This window comes from Oncorhynchus mykiss, chromosome 5 (genome assembly GCF_013265735.2).
Source record: "Oncorhynchus mykiss isolate Arlee chromosome 5, USDA_OmykA_1.1, whole genome shotgun sequence".
NCBI classification, from domain to species: Eukaryota; Metazoa; Chordata; class Actinopteri; order Salmoniformes; family Salmonidae; genus Oncorhynchus; species Oncorhynchus mykiss.
The window spans coordinates 65,090,711-65,109,633 of NC_048569.1; the positions used below are offsets into that span (position 1 = coordinate 65,090,711).

Genomic DNA, 18,923 nt, shown 5'->3' on the forward strand with positions numbered 1-18,923 from the left:
AGGTCCGTGGGGCGACGCATAATTGGCCTAGCGGCGTCCGGGTTAGGGAGGGTTTGGCCGGTAGGGATATCCTTGCCTCATCGCGCACCAGCGACTCCTGTGGCGGGCCGGGCGCAGTGCACGCTAACCAAGGTCACCAGGTGCACGGTGTTTCCTCCGACACAGTGGTGCGGCTGGCTTCCGGGTTGGATGTGCGCTGTGTTAAGAAGCAGCTTGGTTGGGTTGTGTTTCGGGGCACGCATGGCTTTCGACCAAAGTCTCTCCCGAGCCCGTACGGGAGTTGTAGCGATGAGACAAGATAGTAATTACTAACAATTGGACACCACGAAATTGGGGAGAAAAAAAGGGGGTAAAAAAATAAAATAATCATTAGTGTAAAGTCCACCCTCTTTACATGCATTAACATTTTGGCATCCAGGCAGAAGTTGAGCATTTTATAACCAAAACATTCCATACACTCAGTGCAGAATGCTTTTTTTCTCCATTTATTTATCCAAAGATGGTAGAAGGGGGAAACAAGACAAAGCAAGTACAAATATTTTGATAATACATGACAATATATTGCAGTTAAATTTGAAATACCATACTAAAATGACATACCAAAAGTAAAAGAATGCTTCAACTAAATTCAACTGTATTGGATAGACCTACATGCAAAGATTAATAACAAATATTAAGGTTTCGTATATAAAAAATAATACTATTGAGTGCAAGAAAGACCTTTAGTTTTTAAAGAGAATTCTGGTACTCCAACTGATTAGACAGAAATAACCCTTTTTAAAAAGTGTAGTGTGACACAAAGACATGCACAAATGTATGTACACCGCAAAGTGCCAAGACTGGAAATGGCAACAGAACCCTTGGTACAGAAATGTATGACCATTGTAAGTAGCTTGGTTATTTTGGTTGGTAGTATTATTCCTTCCTTTCCCAACGGCACTGAAGCACCCCTAACTATGGATTCTCTGTTTGTTCTGGACTTGTGGTGGTGTGTGATCCAGTCAGCACCAAGTTGCTCTTAACCAGTCCATCACTCCACTCTCCCATTGAAATGAACTACGAGCAGGCCTGTAAACGTATGGAAGAGATCAAACACCAGAGTGAGGTGTGACAGAGCAGGGTGGTGGATGGAGGGAGTAGCCTGGAGCAGAGAAGAGTAGCTTAAACTCATGACCATTGAAAGTAGCCTGGACCTCAACACTGAGGGGAGAGGCATTTCTGAATGAAAGAGTGCACTGCAGCAAGTGTGACTCAATCACATCGCCTCCACAACCATCAATCGTGGGGGGTCTCTTAGCGCTGATAGTATGCATCTTGGTAGTAGGGGCTTTTCCTAACAGAACAATCATCACAAATAAAATAAGACTTCTGCTATATATTATTCCTTTTCCCTTTTTGTCCTGTTCGGCATCACTAACCTGTCTTTACTGTATTCGAGGCCCTATGCAGTCCTGTCCAGCAGCAACATACCAACTCCAGACTAGAACCCAACCCATCCTAAGAGACCCAGCGAGGAGTATGATAACCAACGGAGTAGTAAATAATACAAAATACAGGAAGAAAGTGACTGACGTGAATGAATGGGATTTACTGATCCAAAAGATGTTCAGTCACACACACAACGCCGCCAGCAGCGTTGTCGCTTATGGAGGCACTAGGACGGACAGACGGGTACTATGACAGCTAAAACCAAACACCATATCATGGTTAACACACCATGTACTCTATTCTATGTGGCATGTGTTTCCTCTATTGAACAGATGATTAGACAGTGAAGAAAAGTAAAACACACAGGCTTCGTATGTTGATAACGCCACTAAATGTGCAGTAGCCCATCAATGGGGAAAGCGGTTTCTTATAAATGTTAGTGTTTGACTTTGGGTCTAGTGTTCTCCTCAGGGGCTTCAGTCTCTGGCTGTCTGGGTTTGAACACCCTCTCAGTAGAGGCCTATAACTAAACAAAACGTACAGGCTCTCATACGTACAGCAACAATCTCATTGGAGGACCAAGGTGCAATTTAACAGTTTAGCTGTACATTAAAAAACAATAAACAAGGCTGAAACCAAAACAAATCAAATACACACCATTGCAAAACTAAACAATGTCTGAGGCCCTTCAAGCTCTCCTGTGGCTCAGGCATACAGGATGTACATAGCGTTGTAAATCTACTGACTGTAGATGGATCATAGCTACAAGGCATTACTGTAGTTGTTTACTGAGGAGGGGAGTGGTTGTCTAAGCTTGGCCGGCAGGGGGCTCCTAGAGACGTTGTCCAGTCAGACTCCATCATTTGGAAAGGCTGTGCAGTTGCAGTGTGTCTGACATACTTGCCTTGGAAATAAGGCAAGTATTCACCAGAGTCCATACTGAAATGTGGGACCTACAGAAACTTTGGATGTGACAAATTACTTTTAAAATGTCTGTAGTTATGAAAATAAGGCTTTACAAGTTGTACAGTTTTTACAGAGTCAGAACCAGCTAAACTGCCGATGTAAAATGTATTCTGCTGCTTATCTGTATGTCATTTAACGTTAAATAAATTGATTTTGACCATTTCAATTCTAAATTCATTTCATTTGAAACTTCCCTTTCTATTGGGATATCTGTGGTTGACAGAAAACATTACTTTAAAAAATTAAGTCTGGTTTAGTTCGGTTCTTCATGTCTGTGTCCGTCTGTCCGTATTTATTTTTGCTTGGGGGGCAGCGGGGGTCATATTCAAATCTCTCTTTCTCAGAACTGGAATGCGAGAAACCACCATCTTCCAATTTCCTTCCTTCAAACGTCAAGATGACAAAGTGACAAAGAGTACAAGTACATCTGTGATGATGGCGATGATGGTAAAGATGAGGACAAAGACTCTATAATCTGTTAACTGGCTCCTCATTCCCTCCCTCACTCTCCCGTTCCCATTATCTCTCTCATGTACTCTGTACAGCACTCCTTAATGTGGCAGGGGGACGACGATTTCCACGTAGTTGAGAGGGAAGAATCCTGATTGACCATGCAGCATGCCCTCATACCAGTTCTCGTCGATCTGATTGGTCAGGGTGATGATGTCGCCCTCCTTGAAGCCCAGCTCTCCCTCGTTCTCTGGGTCAAAGTCAAACAGGGCCTTACAGGACGGCTGTTCTGAGACTGAATGACAGAAAGAGGAGAAAGAGAGGAGGAGAGAGGGGTGGAAAACAGGGGGAGAGAGGGTTGAAAGAGTGTACATCCCTGGCAGACCAGTCCCATGTCCACTCTGTCCCTCCCTCCCTCCTTCCTTCAGCTGGCTGACAGAGCTGGAACAGTGTCAGACTGATTGTGGTTTTAGGTTCACACGGCACTCTGTTTGTTAGCTTGTGATTCACACTGAAGTTTGAGTATTTGTGTGTGTGGCTGGGCTGGGATATTATCACACTGCAGGCAGTGCAGGCAGTGTTAGTGAGAGATACGACGCTGAGTGATGGAGAGATGACCTGGCCCCCTCCATATTGTCCTGTCTTGTTTTTAGCTGGGGCCTGCAGGGGTTGAGGACTACAGTGGCTAGGACTGGAGGGGTACAGGAAGTCTGTCTATGACACATAGGGTGGAACACACATGTCGGTCAGTCTCACAACACACACACGCAAAAGTAGTTGACCACACACTGATGGGTGTCCCAATCCCAATGTTTTGCATCATCTCTGTGAGACACTGCCCTGCTCCCCCTCTCCATCCCTCCCTCTCTCTCAGAGCTCAGGCAGTCATGGCCATGGCTCTATCCACACACCAGGCTTTTTGTCTCAAAACAATTTCCTCTTTGTGTCAGTTTACCCCACAGGGCATGGTACAGTGGATATGGGGAGGGATCCATCACGGTCTCTGCCTGGGAGATTCACTTTCATTGTTGAACACAACACATCCCCTCCCCATAAATCTAGGAGACATCCAGAGATACAACTAACCCAAAGATGTATCATATCTCTATCATTACTCAACCCATATATGTAGTTAGTATCATCTAGAATAAGCCTTACAGTTACACCAGCTATCTGTATGTGATAATGATCCAGCTGATAATATGGAGTGGGTTTAGTCCAATGTTAATACTGCATTCACTGCAGGTCATTAAACTGTGTCAATCAAAAAGCTCTAGGCTTCATATCTAAAAACAATTCTGGTAAACATTTAAACCAGAGAAACTACCAAACCCAATGAAGAACCGAATCAAATGATCCGTTTCTCAAATATCATGTGTACAAGATGAGGGATCAGTTCAATCACAGAACTTCCAAGTCAAGAGCTTTTTGATTTGACACTTGGCTCACTGATAGTATTGCATCAACCATTTCATACAGGTAGCTTGGCTGCCATCTCTCTGACACTCTCACTCTCCGACTCACATCTGGTTTTCTGAAATGACAATCTGGCGTGGAGGAAGTGTAACTCTGATTGCATAGGAAGAGAAAAACAAGGTCAAAAGGAAACGAGGGCAACCAGCTGACCGTTTCCTGCACCCCCCCTCCTGTTCATTATCTCCACACACGCACACACACACACACACACACCTCATCCTTCAACAAACACACAGTCATACTACACTGCAGACTCAGTGTGAGTGAAACTCGAAACTGGCTGCAGTAGTAGAATAAGATTGAAAGAAATGGCCTTCTCTTTGATGAGCTGATATACACTGTAGGTAAAATGTCCAACTGTGTTACCTGAGTTGCGGGAGGATGGTGTGGCAACGGAGGTCGTGTAGCCACCATTGGTTGATTGGTTGTCACATTCTCCAAAGTCAAAGATGGGTTTGGGCTTGGGCGTATACTCGCGGCGTGGTCGGTTCTGGGCCTCGTTCATCCTGAAGAGAAAGAGAGTTAGATTAACCCAGCAGGTCCAGAGATCAAAGTTCATTTCTGTTAAAAATAGAACATTTGACATATTTATCATTTAGCAGTTCCGCTTATCCAGAGGGACTTACAGGAGCAATTAGGGTTAAGTGCCTTGCTCAAGGGCACAGACAGATGTTTCCCCTAGTCGGCTCAGGGATTCAAACCAGCGACCTTTTCAATTACTGTCGCAAAGCTCTTAACTGCTAGGCAAGTAGGCTTACTGGCTGGAAAATATCAAGAACTCAAAATGTACACAAGGTCAACCAGTGTGTACTGTATGCTCTGTGATTGAGGGCCTTGAATGTGTTGTTTCAGATTCACAGGAGAACACATTGAGACAGATATGGAAAGGACACACATGATTGTTATGACTAGACAGGGAGAAGGGGTTGGTGAGTGGGCCTACTGTATCTGTATAATGACACTTTGGACACATAACTTGCAGTGATTGAGCAGGGAAGAAAGGTTAGGGATAGAGATGGAGGCTGCTGCATTGTGTACCTGTCCCTCAGTTTGTCCGAGAGCTCGTCCAGGATCTGTGTGGCCTGTCTGTGGTACTGCAGCTGGGACTCCACCAGAGACGACAGCTGGCTCACCTGCTCTATCTGCACAGAGACACACACAGAGAGCAGGCTATGGTTACTGACTGTACACACTCACACACAAACAGAGATACAAGCATGCACTCAGTCACGTACACAGAGACACACGCACAAGGACCCAGCCCATGGTCACACTTGATACACACATGAGTAATAACAATGGCATTCCCCTGGATACCCAGTATCACACTATGGTTAATGTGTAATCTGTCTAATGGTAAGTGAGAGCAGTACTGTAAATTAGATAAACTAGGGGGAAAACATATTTTAGTGATTAGATTTTACTTAAGTTATAAAATACATTTTTACCAAGACAAATACGATTATTCCTCTTCTGAATCGTTCAGTGGGGTCTTTCTCTAATATATATCAAAATGTCAAATGTTGTAACCTACTAAAGAAATGCTACAAAAATCATTTCCAGCAAGCTATTCTAGTCTAGCGTTTTTTCTACATGGGACTCCAAGAGCTAAAGAGCGGTGAGCACAGGAGCTTGCATATTGCGCAAGAGACAGAGGCTATAAGTTAGAAGCTTATTATGCATAATCCATCATTAATTAGCCCAATATAAAGGCTGATACTGCATTGAATGTATTACCTGAAAGAGGTAGGCTGGGACATCTATATGTAGGGCTATATACTGTATTACTCTAGAACAGGATTGTCTATTTTGGATGCTATTTTAATGGAGATGACTGCACGAGAGTCCTCGCGCTTGCACTGATTTAAAGCAACGATATTCGAGTGATAGGCTTTTTTAAAACTCTGCAACTGCAATGAAAAAATATATTTTCTTTACAATTAAAAAACAAGTAAAAAACTCCCTAAAGCCAGATGGATGGGTAATTAAACGCGCAGTCTGTCTTTATATTACTGCAACATAGGCTAATCTGCAGCAAATGTAGGCCTACCTGTCACAAGAAAAAAAGTGACCATGATGAGATGATAGGTCTACATGCATTGTGAACTGCTGCTCCATACTGAGATGGACTGTCAGTCCCCACCCTGAGCACTGATTCATCATGCAGAGCCGGTAGAGAAGCCAGATTTACAGTGCATTTGGAAAGTATTCAGACCCCTTGACTTTTTCCACATTTTGTTACATTACAGCCGTATTCTAAAAGGGATATAATAAATACAAATCCTCAGCAATCTACACACAATACCCCATAATTACAAAGCGAAAACAGGTTTTTAATAATTATTTGCTAATTTATATTTTTTTTAAACAAGGACCCTTTGCTATGAGACTCAAAATTCAGCTCAGATACATCCTGCTTCCATTAATCCCCCTTGAGATGTTTCTACAAATTGATTGGAGTCCACCTGTGGTAAATTCTATTGATTGGACATGATTTGGAAAGGCACACACCTGTCTGTATAAGTTCCCACAGTTGACAATGCATGTCAGAGCAAAAACCAAGACATGAGGTTGAAGGAATTGTCTGTAGAGCTCCGAGACAGGATTGTGTCAAGGCACAGATCTGGTGAAGGGTACCAAAACATTTCTGCAGCATTGAAGGTCCCCAAGAACACATGGAAGGGGTACAGGAAGAAGACTGGAACCACCAAGACTCTTCCTAGAGCCGTCTGCCCGGGTAACTGAGCAATCGGGGGAGAAGGGCCTTGGTCAGGGAGGTGCTCAAGAACCCGATGGTCACTCTGACAGAGCTCTAGAGTTCCTCTGTGGAGATGGGAGAACCTTTCAGAAGGACAACCATCTCTGCAGCACTCCACCAAGTAGGCCTTTATGGTAGAGTGGCCAGACGGAAGCCACTCCTTGGTAAAAGGCACATGACAGCCCGCTTGGAGTTTACCAGAGGCACCTAAAGACTCTCAGACCATGAGAAACAAGATTCTATGTTCTGATGAAACCAAGATTGAACTCTTTAGCCTGAATGCCAAGCGTCACGTCTGGAGGAAACCTGGCACCATCCCTACGGTGAAGCATGGTGGTGGCAGGATCATCCTTAATGAAAACCGGCTCCAGAGTACTCAGGACCTCAGACAGGGGCGAAGGTTCACCTTCCAACAAGACAACGACTCTAAGCACACAGCCAAGACAATGCAGGAGTGGCTTCGGGACAAGTCTCAGAATGTCCTTGAGTGGCCCAGCCAGAGCCCGGACTTGAACCTGATCGAACATCTCTGGAGAGACCTAAAAATAGCTGTGTGGCAATGCTCCCCATCCAACCTGACAAAACTTGAGAGGATCTGCACGGAAGAATGGGGGAAACTACCCAAATACAGGTATGCCAAGCTTGTAGCATCATACCCAAGAAGACTCGAGGCTGTAATCTCTGCCAAACAAAGTACTGAGTAAAGGGTCTGAATACTTATAGTACGTAAATGTGATTTCCGTTTTTTTCATATTTTATAAAATAGCTCAAATTTCTAAAAACCTGTTTTTGCGTTGTTATTATGGGGTATTGTGTGTAGATTGATGAGGTAAAAAAACGATTTAATCAATTTTGGAATAAGGCTGTAATCTAACAAAATGTGGAAAAAGTAAAGGGGTCTGAATACTTTCCGAAGGCACTGTAGGCATCACCAATGCTTCCCACAGTTGTGTCAGGTTGGCTGGATGTCCTTTGGGTGGTGGACCATTCTTGATACACACAGGAAACTGTTGCGCGTGATAAACCCAGCAGCGTTGCAGTTCTTGACACAAACCATACCCCGCTCAAAGGATTTACATCCTGCACATTCACCCTCTGAATGGCACACATACACAATCGTTGTCTCAATTGTATCGAGGCTTAAAAATCCTTCTTTAACCTGTCTCCTCCCCTTCATCTACACTGACTGAAGTGGATTTAATAACATCAATAAGGGAACATAGCTTTCACCTGGGTTCACCTGGTCAGTCTATGTTATGGAAAGAGCAGGTGTTCTTAATGTTTTGTTTACTCAGATTACTCTAGTCTAAGACTGCCACCATTGAAGTAATTTGTGGTGATGAGGGGCGTTGTACAAAACAAAGTCATCGGCGATTGTGTTCTGGCCCAACACATCGTTTTCGGACCAATCACAGCCTCGAATGTGTTCACATTCGGTGAAGTGTCGGGACTCAGATCATGACTCACTGCGGAGAAGCAACTAACATCCGTGGGCATGGCGTAGCGTTTGGCTGGAGCAAGGAGTCTGGGTAGCCAGGTAAGAGGTTAGGACCATTGGTTTTCTTAAAAGATTATCTATTAACATTATTTTACTCATTGGTCAAAAGATGTGTTTTTGATTGGACACCCTATATAAACCCTCAACAGAAGGGCGGGTAGGGATAACCACAGTTAACATAGGCCACAAAGCTGATTAACGCTGTACATAGATAATATTTCATGTTGACCTAAGTTGGTTCATGGTGCAGGTGACACTCTTGTTATGGTGGAGAAGTGTGGATTTAAACAGTAAATCTAATTGAACAAATTACCTTTAGCCCATAGATGGCACCGCTTGCCCCCAAAGGAACTGGTCTCTATCACTGAGCAATCAGACCGATAATGAAATCATAAACATCAGATTGATGCTAGGATGGGTATTCCCATTGACATTGTGAATGTTATCAGGAGACAGGCCCACACCCACAGACAGGTACTACTTACGTCAGTCTCCAGTATGTTGTACATGCTGATCTCGGCCACCTCTTTAGACTCGTGGAACTTCTCCAGTGCCTGTCTCAGCTCCTCATCTGGTATTTTCCCTTGGCGCTTCTTCTTATAGTCGTAGTCCAGACGCCTTCCCTCCAGCTTCTTCAGATGGTGCTGGGGGATGGGAGGAAGAGGAGGAGAAGAGATGGGTAGATGAGGAGAGGGATGTAACTCACATTCAGTTAAAACTAGAGAGATGACAAAGAAGTTGAGTTTTAGCAGCAGATAAGCGTGTAACGTGATACCGTACCTGTATCTCTCGGAGGTCCTTGTCAGACAGGTTTTGTAATGGATCAATGAAGTTCTGTTTGACGTCGATGTCTAAAGAGTCCTTCACCTCCGCCAGCCTCTTCATGGTCTCCCCCGCGTCTACTAGAGCCCCACCTGACACAGAGCAAAAGCAGACGCTGAGTCACAAGTGATTAAATTCACCACTCCACAAAACAAATACCATCTATGCACTGGCAGGCATACACTCACAGACAAACAGGCAGGCAGGCAGACAGACACAACGTACCGAAGTTGGTTTCCTCCCCTAGGTCCCGGCCGTACTTGACCATACACTCTCCCAGCAGGCCCTCAGCTTGGGGATAGCCCGGGTTCTTCACCTGGCCTCTGATCTTAGACACAGTGTTCAACATAGACAGCTTCGCCCGCGACGCTGAGAGGGATGGAGAAAGGGAGACATTGAGAGGGAGGGATGGAGAGGTGGCAGTTATAGGACTTGTGTTCAAGCTACCTTATATCTGTGATATAGTACAAAATGCATTTTCTACCACCAATTACACAATTTCTATACATTTTAATTGAAGATCTAATTAAGACACTAAGAATCCCTTTCTGGTCCATTGCTTTACCTGGGTTAGGCTGCAGGTACTCTGAGGTTTTAGATATGACTTCCACCACAGCCTTGCTGGTCACATCTACTTTCTATAAAACACAGGGGAGGGGACGTCACTAACAACCACAAGGAAATATGAAACACAATGTCTTTCCTTTAATTTCTTCCAAATCTTTTACTTGCGATGAGACTAGTTTCCAAATAGGCAATGGAAAAGATAATGAAATATTGTCACTTCGCTAATTGTACTGTTAAATGAAACTGACTTTGTGAAACAACCAAAGTTCATTCAGTGCAGGTGTGTACAATAGTCTTTTTCTGTTGATTGCTGGACTCCATGACAGTTGGCTGAAGCAGCAAAGGCAGGTGCACTGCCACTCTATGTATCTATTCACAGGGCTCCCCTATGAATACTATACTGACATACTGTACACAGCGTGCAAACAGACTGCTCACTAACAGCTGACGCTTCACTTCAGTCCACAGCCATGCATGATGCAACACTCCCTTCTAGTGCATGGTTGTCTAGACTCTATGGTCATATGCAAGTAAGGTGAACGAGACTGTATAATTAACATCATCACTACTGCATTATGTAACACTGTAGGGCATATCTATTCATGCACTGTGTTGTAGGGCTACGTGTGTCTGGTTGTGTTAACTTATTAAACCTTTGTCCTGATGCCATTCTGTTAACCTGCAAATATATTTGCCTTACGGATAGGCCTAATATATAGAATTCTAACTTACTACTCTACTTCAGGTAACGGTACTTCATGTACAGTCAAAGAGGCATTATACCCTTTCCAAATCTTTGAAGTCTTCATCCAGTTTCGTTCCCTCTGCACCGCCGACCTTCTCACTGACCATCTGCACAGAGAGAGTGGGAGAGAAAAGCGTCATTATTACACAATACATATGCCGTTCTTGAGAGCGAATCAGAAAGATCGCTTTCTTACTCTGTCAGAAAATACAGCTGGCCAGTTCCGCCATTCACATAGTAATGTTCTAATCGTGAAGGTAACAGTTGAATCTTAACTGACATCAGTCTGTACTGACTGACACCATCAAACAACCCTCTAGGAAACAAAAGAAGTAGAGTTCTTCTTTATTCTCACACTGATACACCCCTGTGCAAAAATAAATACAGGCTTGTCTGGATATGACCATTGTAGATCACTGGAGACTACAGTGGAGAAGTTGAGGTGGAATTATGTCAATACAGTAAAACCAGATGCTGGAATCCTGTAAAATATATTTGATCCTCTATAATGACCATGTGCTGTATGTAGGGTAATAAACAATCTCATAACTGTAAACATCAATATAGGACATTTCTCACATTCACTTTAACATGTTGGAACTTGTTGTGTAAGACACAAATATGTGCAGGCCACCCAGCATTAAATGTAGCCTACAGGTTTACCTTCTCTTGCTATCTACCCCCCTGTGGAAAAAGACTGCTTTACATGTCTGCACTTTAAAGAGATACTTCAGGCTTTTTGCAATGAGGCCCTTTATCTACTTCCCCAGAGTTAGATGAACTAGTGGATACCGTTTTTATGTCTCTCGGTCCAGTATGAAGGAAGTTAGAGGTAGTCGCGAGCCAATGCTAACTAGCGTTAGCACAATGACTGGAAGTCTATGGGTATCTGCTAGCATGCTAACGCTAGTTAGCAACTGCACTAGCGCTAGTTAGCAACTTCCTGCAAACTGCATGCAGACATAAAAATGGTATACACGAGTTCATCTGACTCTGGGGAAGTAGATAAAGGGCCTCAACAACAACAAAAAATAGCTCTCTCTCTACCGCACTTCTCTCCCTCAGTTTTGCTTCCCAGTTCCTCCCTCATAAAATGTCTCTCAACTTCACTCCATGGCTATATATAGGGGGACTACAATACAGTATGTAGTAAGGTCAACATTGCAACTCAATTCCAGCTTTGACCTGCTGCAAGTATCATATGATGACCATGACACAATAACATCACAGTGATGCAATAACATTTTCACTCTCTCGATATGATTTCATATGAATCTAGTTGCCAGTGCTTTGATACCACAAAGCAGACCAAACTCTTTGGTCCTTTAAAAACCTGCTGTATGTAAAATATTGTGTGCTATAGCTTGGAATATAAATAAATGTGATTCTGAATGATGTTCGTTTCCAACATTAGGGCTGTTTTTCTAAAGATGTTAAATCCACCATGTTTTGTTTCATTGCCATGACACTAACGAGTTTCGCAATACTGGTATCGTTCCAACCCTACAAAACATACGGTGAACATATATCTTGTTTGTACCCCTTTCTGGATTTTGTCAAATGTTTATAATGACAATACCTAAATGTTTTTGAAGTGACGTACACCGCTTCGCTAATTGAAAGCATATGCACTATTTTATAAGGAAACTTTAGGATACACATTCAACATGTTTTTATGCCACGTACTGTATTCTGACATCCCAGTTTAAAAACCTTCCCATCATATCCCAAGAGCTCGAATACTTTTTCATTCCCCATAGGCTACCGGTAATTCCTTGGCATTCGAGTAGCCTACATTTCTCTTCCTTCTGCCATGTCAGTCCAAAATATGTTAGGGAGGTCTAGCTAACCCAGTTATGACCAGGCGAAAAACAACTGCCTGTGGGGACAAAGGGACGGTTCTGCAGCATACACTGCCAGTGGCAAGGCAAAACATCTACTCACTACTCCTGTGCACAACCAGCCATGTGTCCCACTGTCTGAGGGGCTTCACTCTAACAAGAGGAGTATAGGCTATTTGCATTTCTACCTCTCAGCCCTGGGAGAGGGATAATCATTGAAAGCCTTTCCTTGTGCAAATGTCACATTGTAGACTAATTAGGCTATAGGACCTTGGTATGTGCAGTAGGTTGCCTACCTTTAGATTACAGTAATAAACCGTGGTATGTATGAGGTAAACATGATACCCTCTGGCTACGTAGGACTGTTCTAACTTAAGGTTGAGAGCTTCAAGTTCCTTGGTGTCCACATCACCAACAAACTATCATGGTCCAAACACACAAAGGCAGTCGTGAAGAGGGCATGACAAAGCCTATTCTCCATCAGGAGACTGAAAGGATTTGGCATGGGTCATCAGATCTTCAAAAGGTTCTACACCTGCACCACCGAGAGCATCCTGACTGGTTGCATCACCGCCTGGTATGGCAATTGCTCGGCCTCTCTCCGCAAGGCACTACAGAGGGCAGTGCGTACGGCCCAGTACATCACTGGGGCCAAGCTTCCTGCCATCCAGGACCTCTATACCAGGCGGTGTCAGAGGAAGGCCCTAAAAATTGTCAAAGACTCCAGCCACCCTAGTCATAGACCGTTCTCTCTGCTACCGAATGGCAAGCGGTACCGGAGTGCCAAGTCTGGGTCTAAAAGGCTTAACAGCTTCTACCCTCCAAGCCATAAGACTCCTGAACAGCTAATCAAAGGGCTACACAGACCCCTCTTTTATGCTGCTGCTAATCTGTTTATTATTTATGCATAGTCACTAACTCTATCTACATGTACATATTACCTCGACTAACCGGTGACCCCGCACAATGACTCACATTGACTTGGTACCCCCTGTATATAGCCTCGCTATTGTTTTTTTTACTGCTGCCGTTTAATGATTTGTTACTTTTTACTTAACACTTTTTCTTAATTTTACTTAACACTTTTTCTTAACTTCTTAAAGCATTGTTGGTTAAGGGCTTGTAAGTAAGCATTTCACTGTAAGGTCTACCTATACCTGTTGTATTCGGCGCATGTGACATAACATTTGATTTGATTAACATTCACTATAGTCACAGAAAGTGAGGTTGGTGAGAGCAAACTTACTGACATGATGTAGCATTTGGTTTTACTTACTGAAACAGTTCAAAATGAGTTACGCCTATATACTTCAGGGGGGAGGACATGATTGGTACATTATGTGCCCATTAATACAAACCACATTGGGGTGATAAAAAGCTTTGCATAGTTCAGAAAATATACTGATCAAAAATAAAACGCAACATGTAAAGTGTTTGTCCCATGTTTCATGAGCTGAAATAAAAGGTCCCAGAAATGTTCCATACGCACAAGTTTTTTTTACATCCCTGTTAGTGAGCATTTCTCCTTTGCCAATATAATCCATCCACCTGACAGGTGTGGCATATCAAGAAGCTGATTAAACAGCAGGAACATTACACAGGTGCACCTTGTGCTGGGGACAATAAAAGGACACTAAAATGTGTAGTTGTCATCACACAACACAATGCCACAGATGTCTCAGGTTTTGAGGGAGAGTGCAATTGGCATGCTGACTGCAGGAATGTCCACCAGAGCGGTTGCCAGATAATTGAATGTTAAATTATCTACAAAAAGCAGCCTCAAATGTTGTTTTAGAGAATTTGGTAGTACTTCCAAACGGCCTCACAACTGTAGACCACATGGAACAACGCCCGCCCAGGACCTCCACATCCGGCTCCTTTACCTGCAGGGTCGTCTGACGCTAGCCACCCGGACAACTGATGAAACTGGGTTTGCACAACCGACTTCCTGCACAAACTGTCAGAATCTGTCTGAGGGAAGCTCATCTGTGTGCTCGTCCTCCTCACCAGGGTCTTGACCTGACTGCAGTTCGGCGCCGTAACCAACTTCAGTTGGTAAAAGCTCACCTTCGATGGCCACTGGCACGCTGGAGAAGTGTGCTATTCAAGGATGAATCCATTGTAAACTGTACCGAGCAGATGACAGACATGTGGGCTAGCGGTTTGCTGATGTTAACGTTGTGAACAGAGTGCGGTGGGGTTATGGCATGGGCAGGCATAAGCTACAACAAACAACTGCATTTTATTGATGGCAATTTTAATGCAGAGATACCGTGACGAGATCCTGGGCCCATTGTCGTGCCATTCACCTGCTGCCATCACATCATGTTTCAGCATGATAATGCATGGCTCCATGTTGCAAGGATCTGTATACCAAAATATGAAACATTTGGTTGGGATACTCTGGATCGAGGTGTACAACAGTGTGTTCCAGTTTCTGATCCACGCCCATACCTTTTTAAAGGTATCTGTGACCAACAGATACATATCTGTATTCCCAGTCATGTGAAATCCATAGATTACAACCTAATGAATTTATTTACATTGACTGATTTAATTACATCAACTGTAACTCAGTAAAATCTTGCATGATGCGTTTTAAATTTTGTTTAGTGTATGTACTTCATAGTACCAGTTGTTGCTACAGACGTGAACACTGCTTTTACACTGAGTGTCAGATCTGACGAGTAGAAATGGTCACCCAGCAAATAGAGTGCTGACTTCCTGTGCATGCCGCGCTACCGATTCCCCACATAATGTGTAAGCCAGAGAATGGATCATCTAAACGTACACAGTATCTGGGGTAGAAAGTCCACTGACTGAGGGATGGGGAAAGTGACTCATATAGAGGAATCTGAGTGGGGACGAAGAGGAGCCACAATGACAGTGCAAGAGCTAATAGAATCCGTGTCTAAGCCAATGGTGTTAGCCTATAAAAATATGTTTGCTTTACATCAACAGGTGGGGAAATGGTGTGTTCAGCTCTTGCTAGCCACAAAACTGCTACTGTGGCAAAACATGGATGGTGGCTGTGCTTTCATAGGCCTAAAATATGTTGAGGGGAATAATGAGTGGCGCAGCGGTCTAAGGTACTGCAGCTCAGTGCTAGAGGCGTCACTACAGACACCCTGGTTTGAATCCATGCAGGATCACAACCGGCTGTGATTGGGAATTGGCCCAGCGTCATCCGGGTTTGGTGTATGTAGGCCGTCATTGTAAATAAGATTTTTTTTTATAACTGACTTGCCTAGTTAAATAAAAGGTAAAAAAATATATTTCAATAAAAACAATTTAAAAAATACATTCATAAAAATACATTTTGAAAAAGTAACCCTACAGCTGAATGTTTTATATATTTAGTATATATATTTAAAAAATACATAACCGCCACAGATTGTCTTGAAAGTAACGTGTAAATCTCCTGCTGAAAAGATACAGCTTTATTAAATAGAAATCTTCACAAAGAGAAATGTAGTCACATTTTAGTTATGCAGTGAGGCAGACACACAAGGCCACTGCTAGCTAGATATGAGGGAGGAGAGCACAACACTGACGCCTGAAAATAGCATCTTCTACACAGAGAATGGTGTGATTGTAATTTATTGGGAGAGAGACAGCTATGAGTCAGCTGTAGTGAGTCAGCTGCCTCCTTAACAATGGGCCAACCACTGCCAGGCTTTCTCCTTCTACACAACATTATAGAAAAAGATCTCATAACTGACTGACACATGAATACATCACACACTGGCCCTACTGACCCTGAAGGGAAAAGGCAGTGAAGGACTTCGTAACACTGCTGGCAAAATAGACATGATACACCTATACATTTGGATCATGAAGTATGTATTTCGCTAATAGGCCTATGTGAGATTATGCAGAAAAATACTATCCATGAGTTCATCTGACTCTGGGGATGTATATAAAGGCTCTCTGCCAAAATCCTGAAGTATCCCTTTAACCTTTTGAGCTGCATATGATCCTTCAGTTAACCACTCCCTTGTGAGTGAATATGATAAGATCAGCCATCTGCAGACTCCACTTTGACCCACCATTTCCTCTAACATTCCCACCAACTTCCCTGTACATATTGCAAAGTATGCTGCTAGTGCAGGACAATGAAAGGCATTTAATTCAGATATTAAGTCAGATTAAGTATTATCTATGATACTTGGTGCGTGTGTGTAAACAAGTTGAATGTGTAGGCCATGTTTTGGAAATGTGTCGAAAAGTAAGGGGGGCAGTAAGTAAAGAAAAACATGTGCGTGTGGGGTGCTGCATATATTATCTAAAGCCAACTTCCTGCATTCCATAAGAGCAGAAAAAAGTGCTGTAGAAAAAACAAGAATAATCCTACAATTAAGCCTATTTCCAATCACATGCCATCATTGGTAGTAATGTCCCTGCATGCTCTGAATAAGCATGATATTGTGTGCCTTGCAGGGGAGCATCATTTATTGTTGTCATCGGGCATTATCGACTCCTATGGAGTTTGGCAAGAAACTGCAACTGCATTGCAGTCCAATCCAATCTGGGAAAGCACCGCCTCGTTCATCTCTCTTCGCCCCCTGTAAAACATGCACACACACTGCAGTTCTGCCTCTCCATTTTCTCTTGCACTGTATTTCCGTCTTCCCAATGGATTGACTCTACCCACTTTCTCTCGCCTACGGGGATCTACACTTGCTCCTAACAGGAAGTCGGGGTAGAAAGCAAATGGATTTTCTGCAGAGATCAGCAGGAAGAGTGACTCAAAAGTCTATTTTAATAATCAGCAAACAGACCTGAGATCAGACAGGGAGGGCTCCAACTAAATTGAGGATTGTTTTTTATTGAAATGAGCTACAGAATAGTAACAATGTGTAAAAATGTATTATTTGATCAATACTTTTATAAAGAGATTTCCGATTACATACAAGGCAGTTACTACCAACACCAATCTACACAAAATCAATATCCCCAGGGCATACATAACCTAGTGCCTTCAAACAACTGGACATCGAAGACAGTTACTGCAAATGTTCCATTGTTCCCCTCTAATCAGACCTGGGACACAGACTGTGTGTGCAATTAATTATGTTTGGTAGCACAGAAAACCAGCATGCTCCGGACCTCGCAGGGCAAGAGTTGAATACCCCTGGCATTGTAGAACAAAATGTGTTACTTTAAGGTGTGCGTCCACCGCTAGCATGCCTGTTGAGTGACAGCCTTGACACATGCACTGTGTAGCTAACGGTAGACTAGGTAGCCCAGCTGTGCACTAGGATTGGATACCTGAAAAAGGTGTTACTTGATGAGATTCCAAACACACAAAAAGTAGCTAGTTAGCTGGCTAAACTATCAAGTTTATCAAGGCATTATTTTGAAAGGCTAACGTCAGCCAATGAAATCATAATGACATAGGTAGCTTACTATTTTATTTTCTTACGAATGTCTGTCTAGCTAGTGTGTAAGGTAAGTAACTAACTATCTATCAACAGAACTAGTTAGCCCGCTAAGAGACGCATCCACGTAAATGCAAGCTAAGGTTAGCTAGCTAATTTAGCGAACTATTACTTTATCTTGAACCCGTTGATTTGCTAACGTTATAGCTATAACATTAGCTAATACTTATTTAAACCAAAGTTTTAGTTATAGACGGACATGCAAACAAATACTTACAGAACTTCAGAAGTGTATAAAAAGTAACTAGATAAGTTAGCTAACTGGCCACATGCTACCTAGCTATGTTTACTGGCTACAGTAAGTTATTCGGAGGTGAGGAAAGTTGTTCGCTAACCTGGCTGGCTTTATAAAACTGCTTCTTGAAGCCCGCTACTGACATCTTGGAGCCGGACTGTTTCACTTTTGCAGTAAATTAAAGTTGAGAATAACTATCTATCACGCAAAATTGTTAACTAGTACGCCGTGGTCATACGATTGCGCTACCGTCGTTCAGTCAGATATCTGATTGCTGACCACGTCTACGAGGATTTCATGCGGTTCACGTGAACCGCGGTTGTACAAGCACGCAGATCTCTATAAGTGTAGATAGGTCTTGAAAGCATCTAGTAATACGTAGCTATGAGCATATCCACACAGTGTACACTTTTGCAAAATTGCACCAAGCGGTTAATCCCTGCACTGCACATTCCACAGTTTGCAGTTGGTCTCTCCATAAGCAAGTACGCAGCGCCCACTATCGCACAGAAGAGGAACAGGCCAATCAATACAATAGGTTCTATGTTCACTTTCCACCCCCCACAGGGTGGCAGAAGTGTTCTTCAATAGTTTTCTAGACGTGCGTTTTAGTCTCAAGCACTTTCAGGCTAGTTTTGAGATACATTTTGAGCAGTGGAGGCTGGTGGGAGGAGCTATAGGAGGAATGACTAATTG

The 18,923-nt window shown here is 43.1% G+C and overlaps 1 protein-coding gene across 2 annotated transcripts; it reads right to left on the reverse strand.

Annotated features, from left to right (window-relative positions):
* Positions 1–469: 469 nt before the first annotated feature.
* LOC110524345 (endophilin-A2) lies at positions 470–18,669 on the reverse strand. 2 transcript variants are annotated; one of them, XM_021603905.2, is made up of 10 exons: positions 18,328–18,669; positions 10,749–10,817; positions 9,964–10,036; positions 9,624–9,767; positions 9,357–9,490; positions 9,062–9,220; positions 5,359–5,462; positions 4,687–4,826; positions 4,369–4,413; positions 470–3,139 (listed from the first exon to the last, which is right to left on the reverse strand). In XM_021603905.2, exons 1-10 carry the CDS (start codon positions 18,370–18,372, stop codon positions 2,946–2,948), a joined length of 1,107 nt encoding a protein of 368 aa, XP_021459580.1. In that variant the 5' UTR covers positions 18,373–18,669; the 3' UTR covers positions 470–2,945. The 2 variants fall into 2 exon arrangements, with proteins under 2 accessions (XP_021459580.1, XP_021459581.1); XM_021603906.2 differs by lacking the exon at positions 4,369–4,413.
* Between the last annotated feature and the right edge of the window lie 254 nt (positions 18,670–18,923).

What these genes read in the sequence shown, in the direction of transcription:
- LOC110524345 (XM_021603905.2), bottom strand. Translation starts at nt 18,372, where the DNA reads ATGTCAGTAGCGGGCTTCAAGAAGCAGTTTTATAAAGCCAGCCAG. An exon ending in AGTTTTATAAAGCCAGCCAG is followed by an intron (nt 10,818 to 18,327) that starts GTTAGCGAACAA and finishes CTCTCTGTGCAG; the next exon opens with ATGGTCAGTGAGAAGGTCGG. An exon ending in ACCATCCTCCCGCAACTCAG is followed by an intron (nt 4,414 to 4,686) that starts GTAACACAGTTG and finishes CTATGCAATCAG; the next exon opens with AGTTACACTTCCTCCACGCC.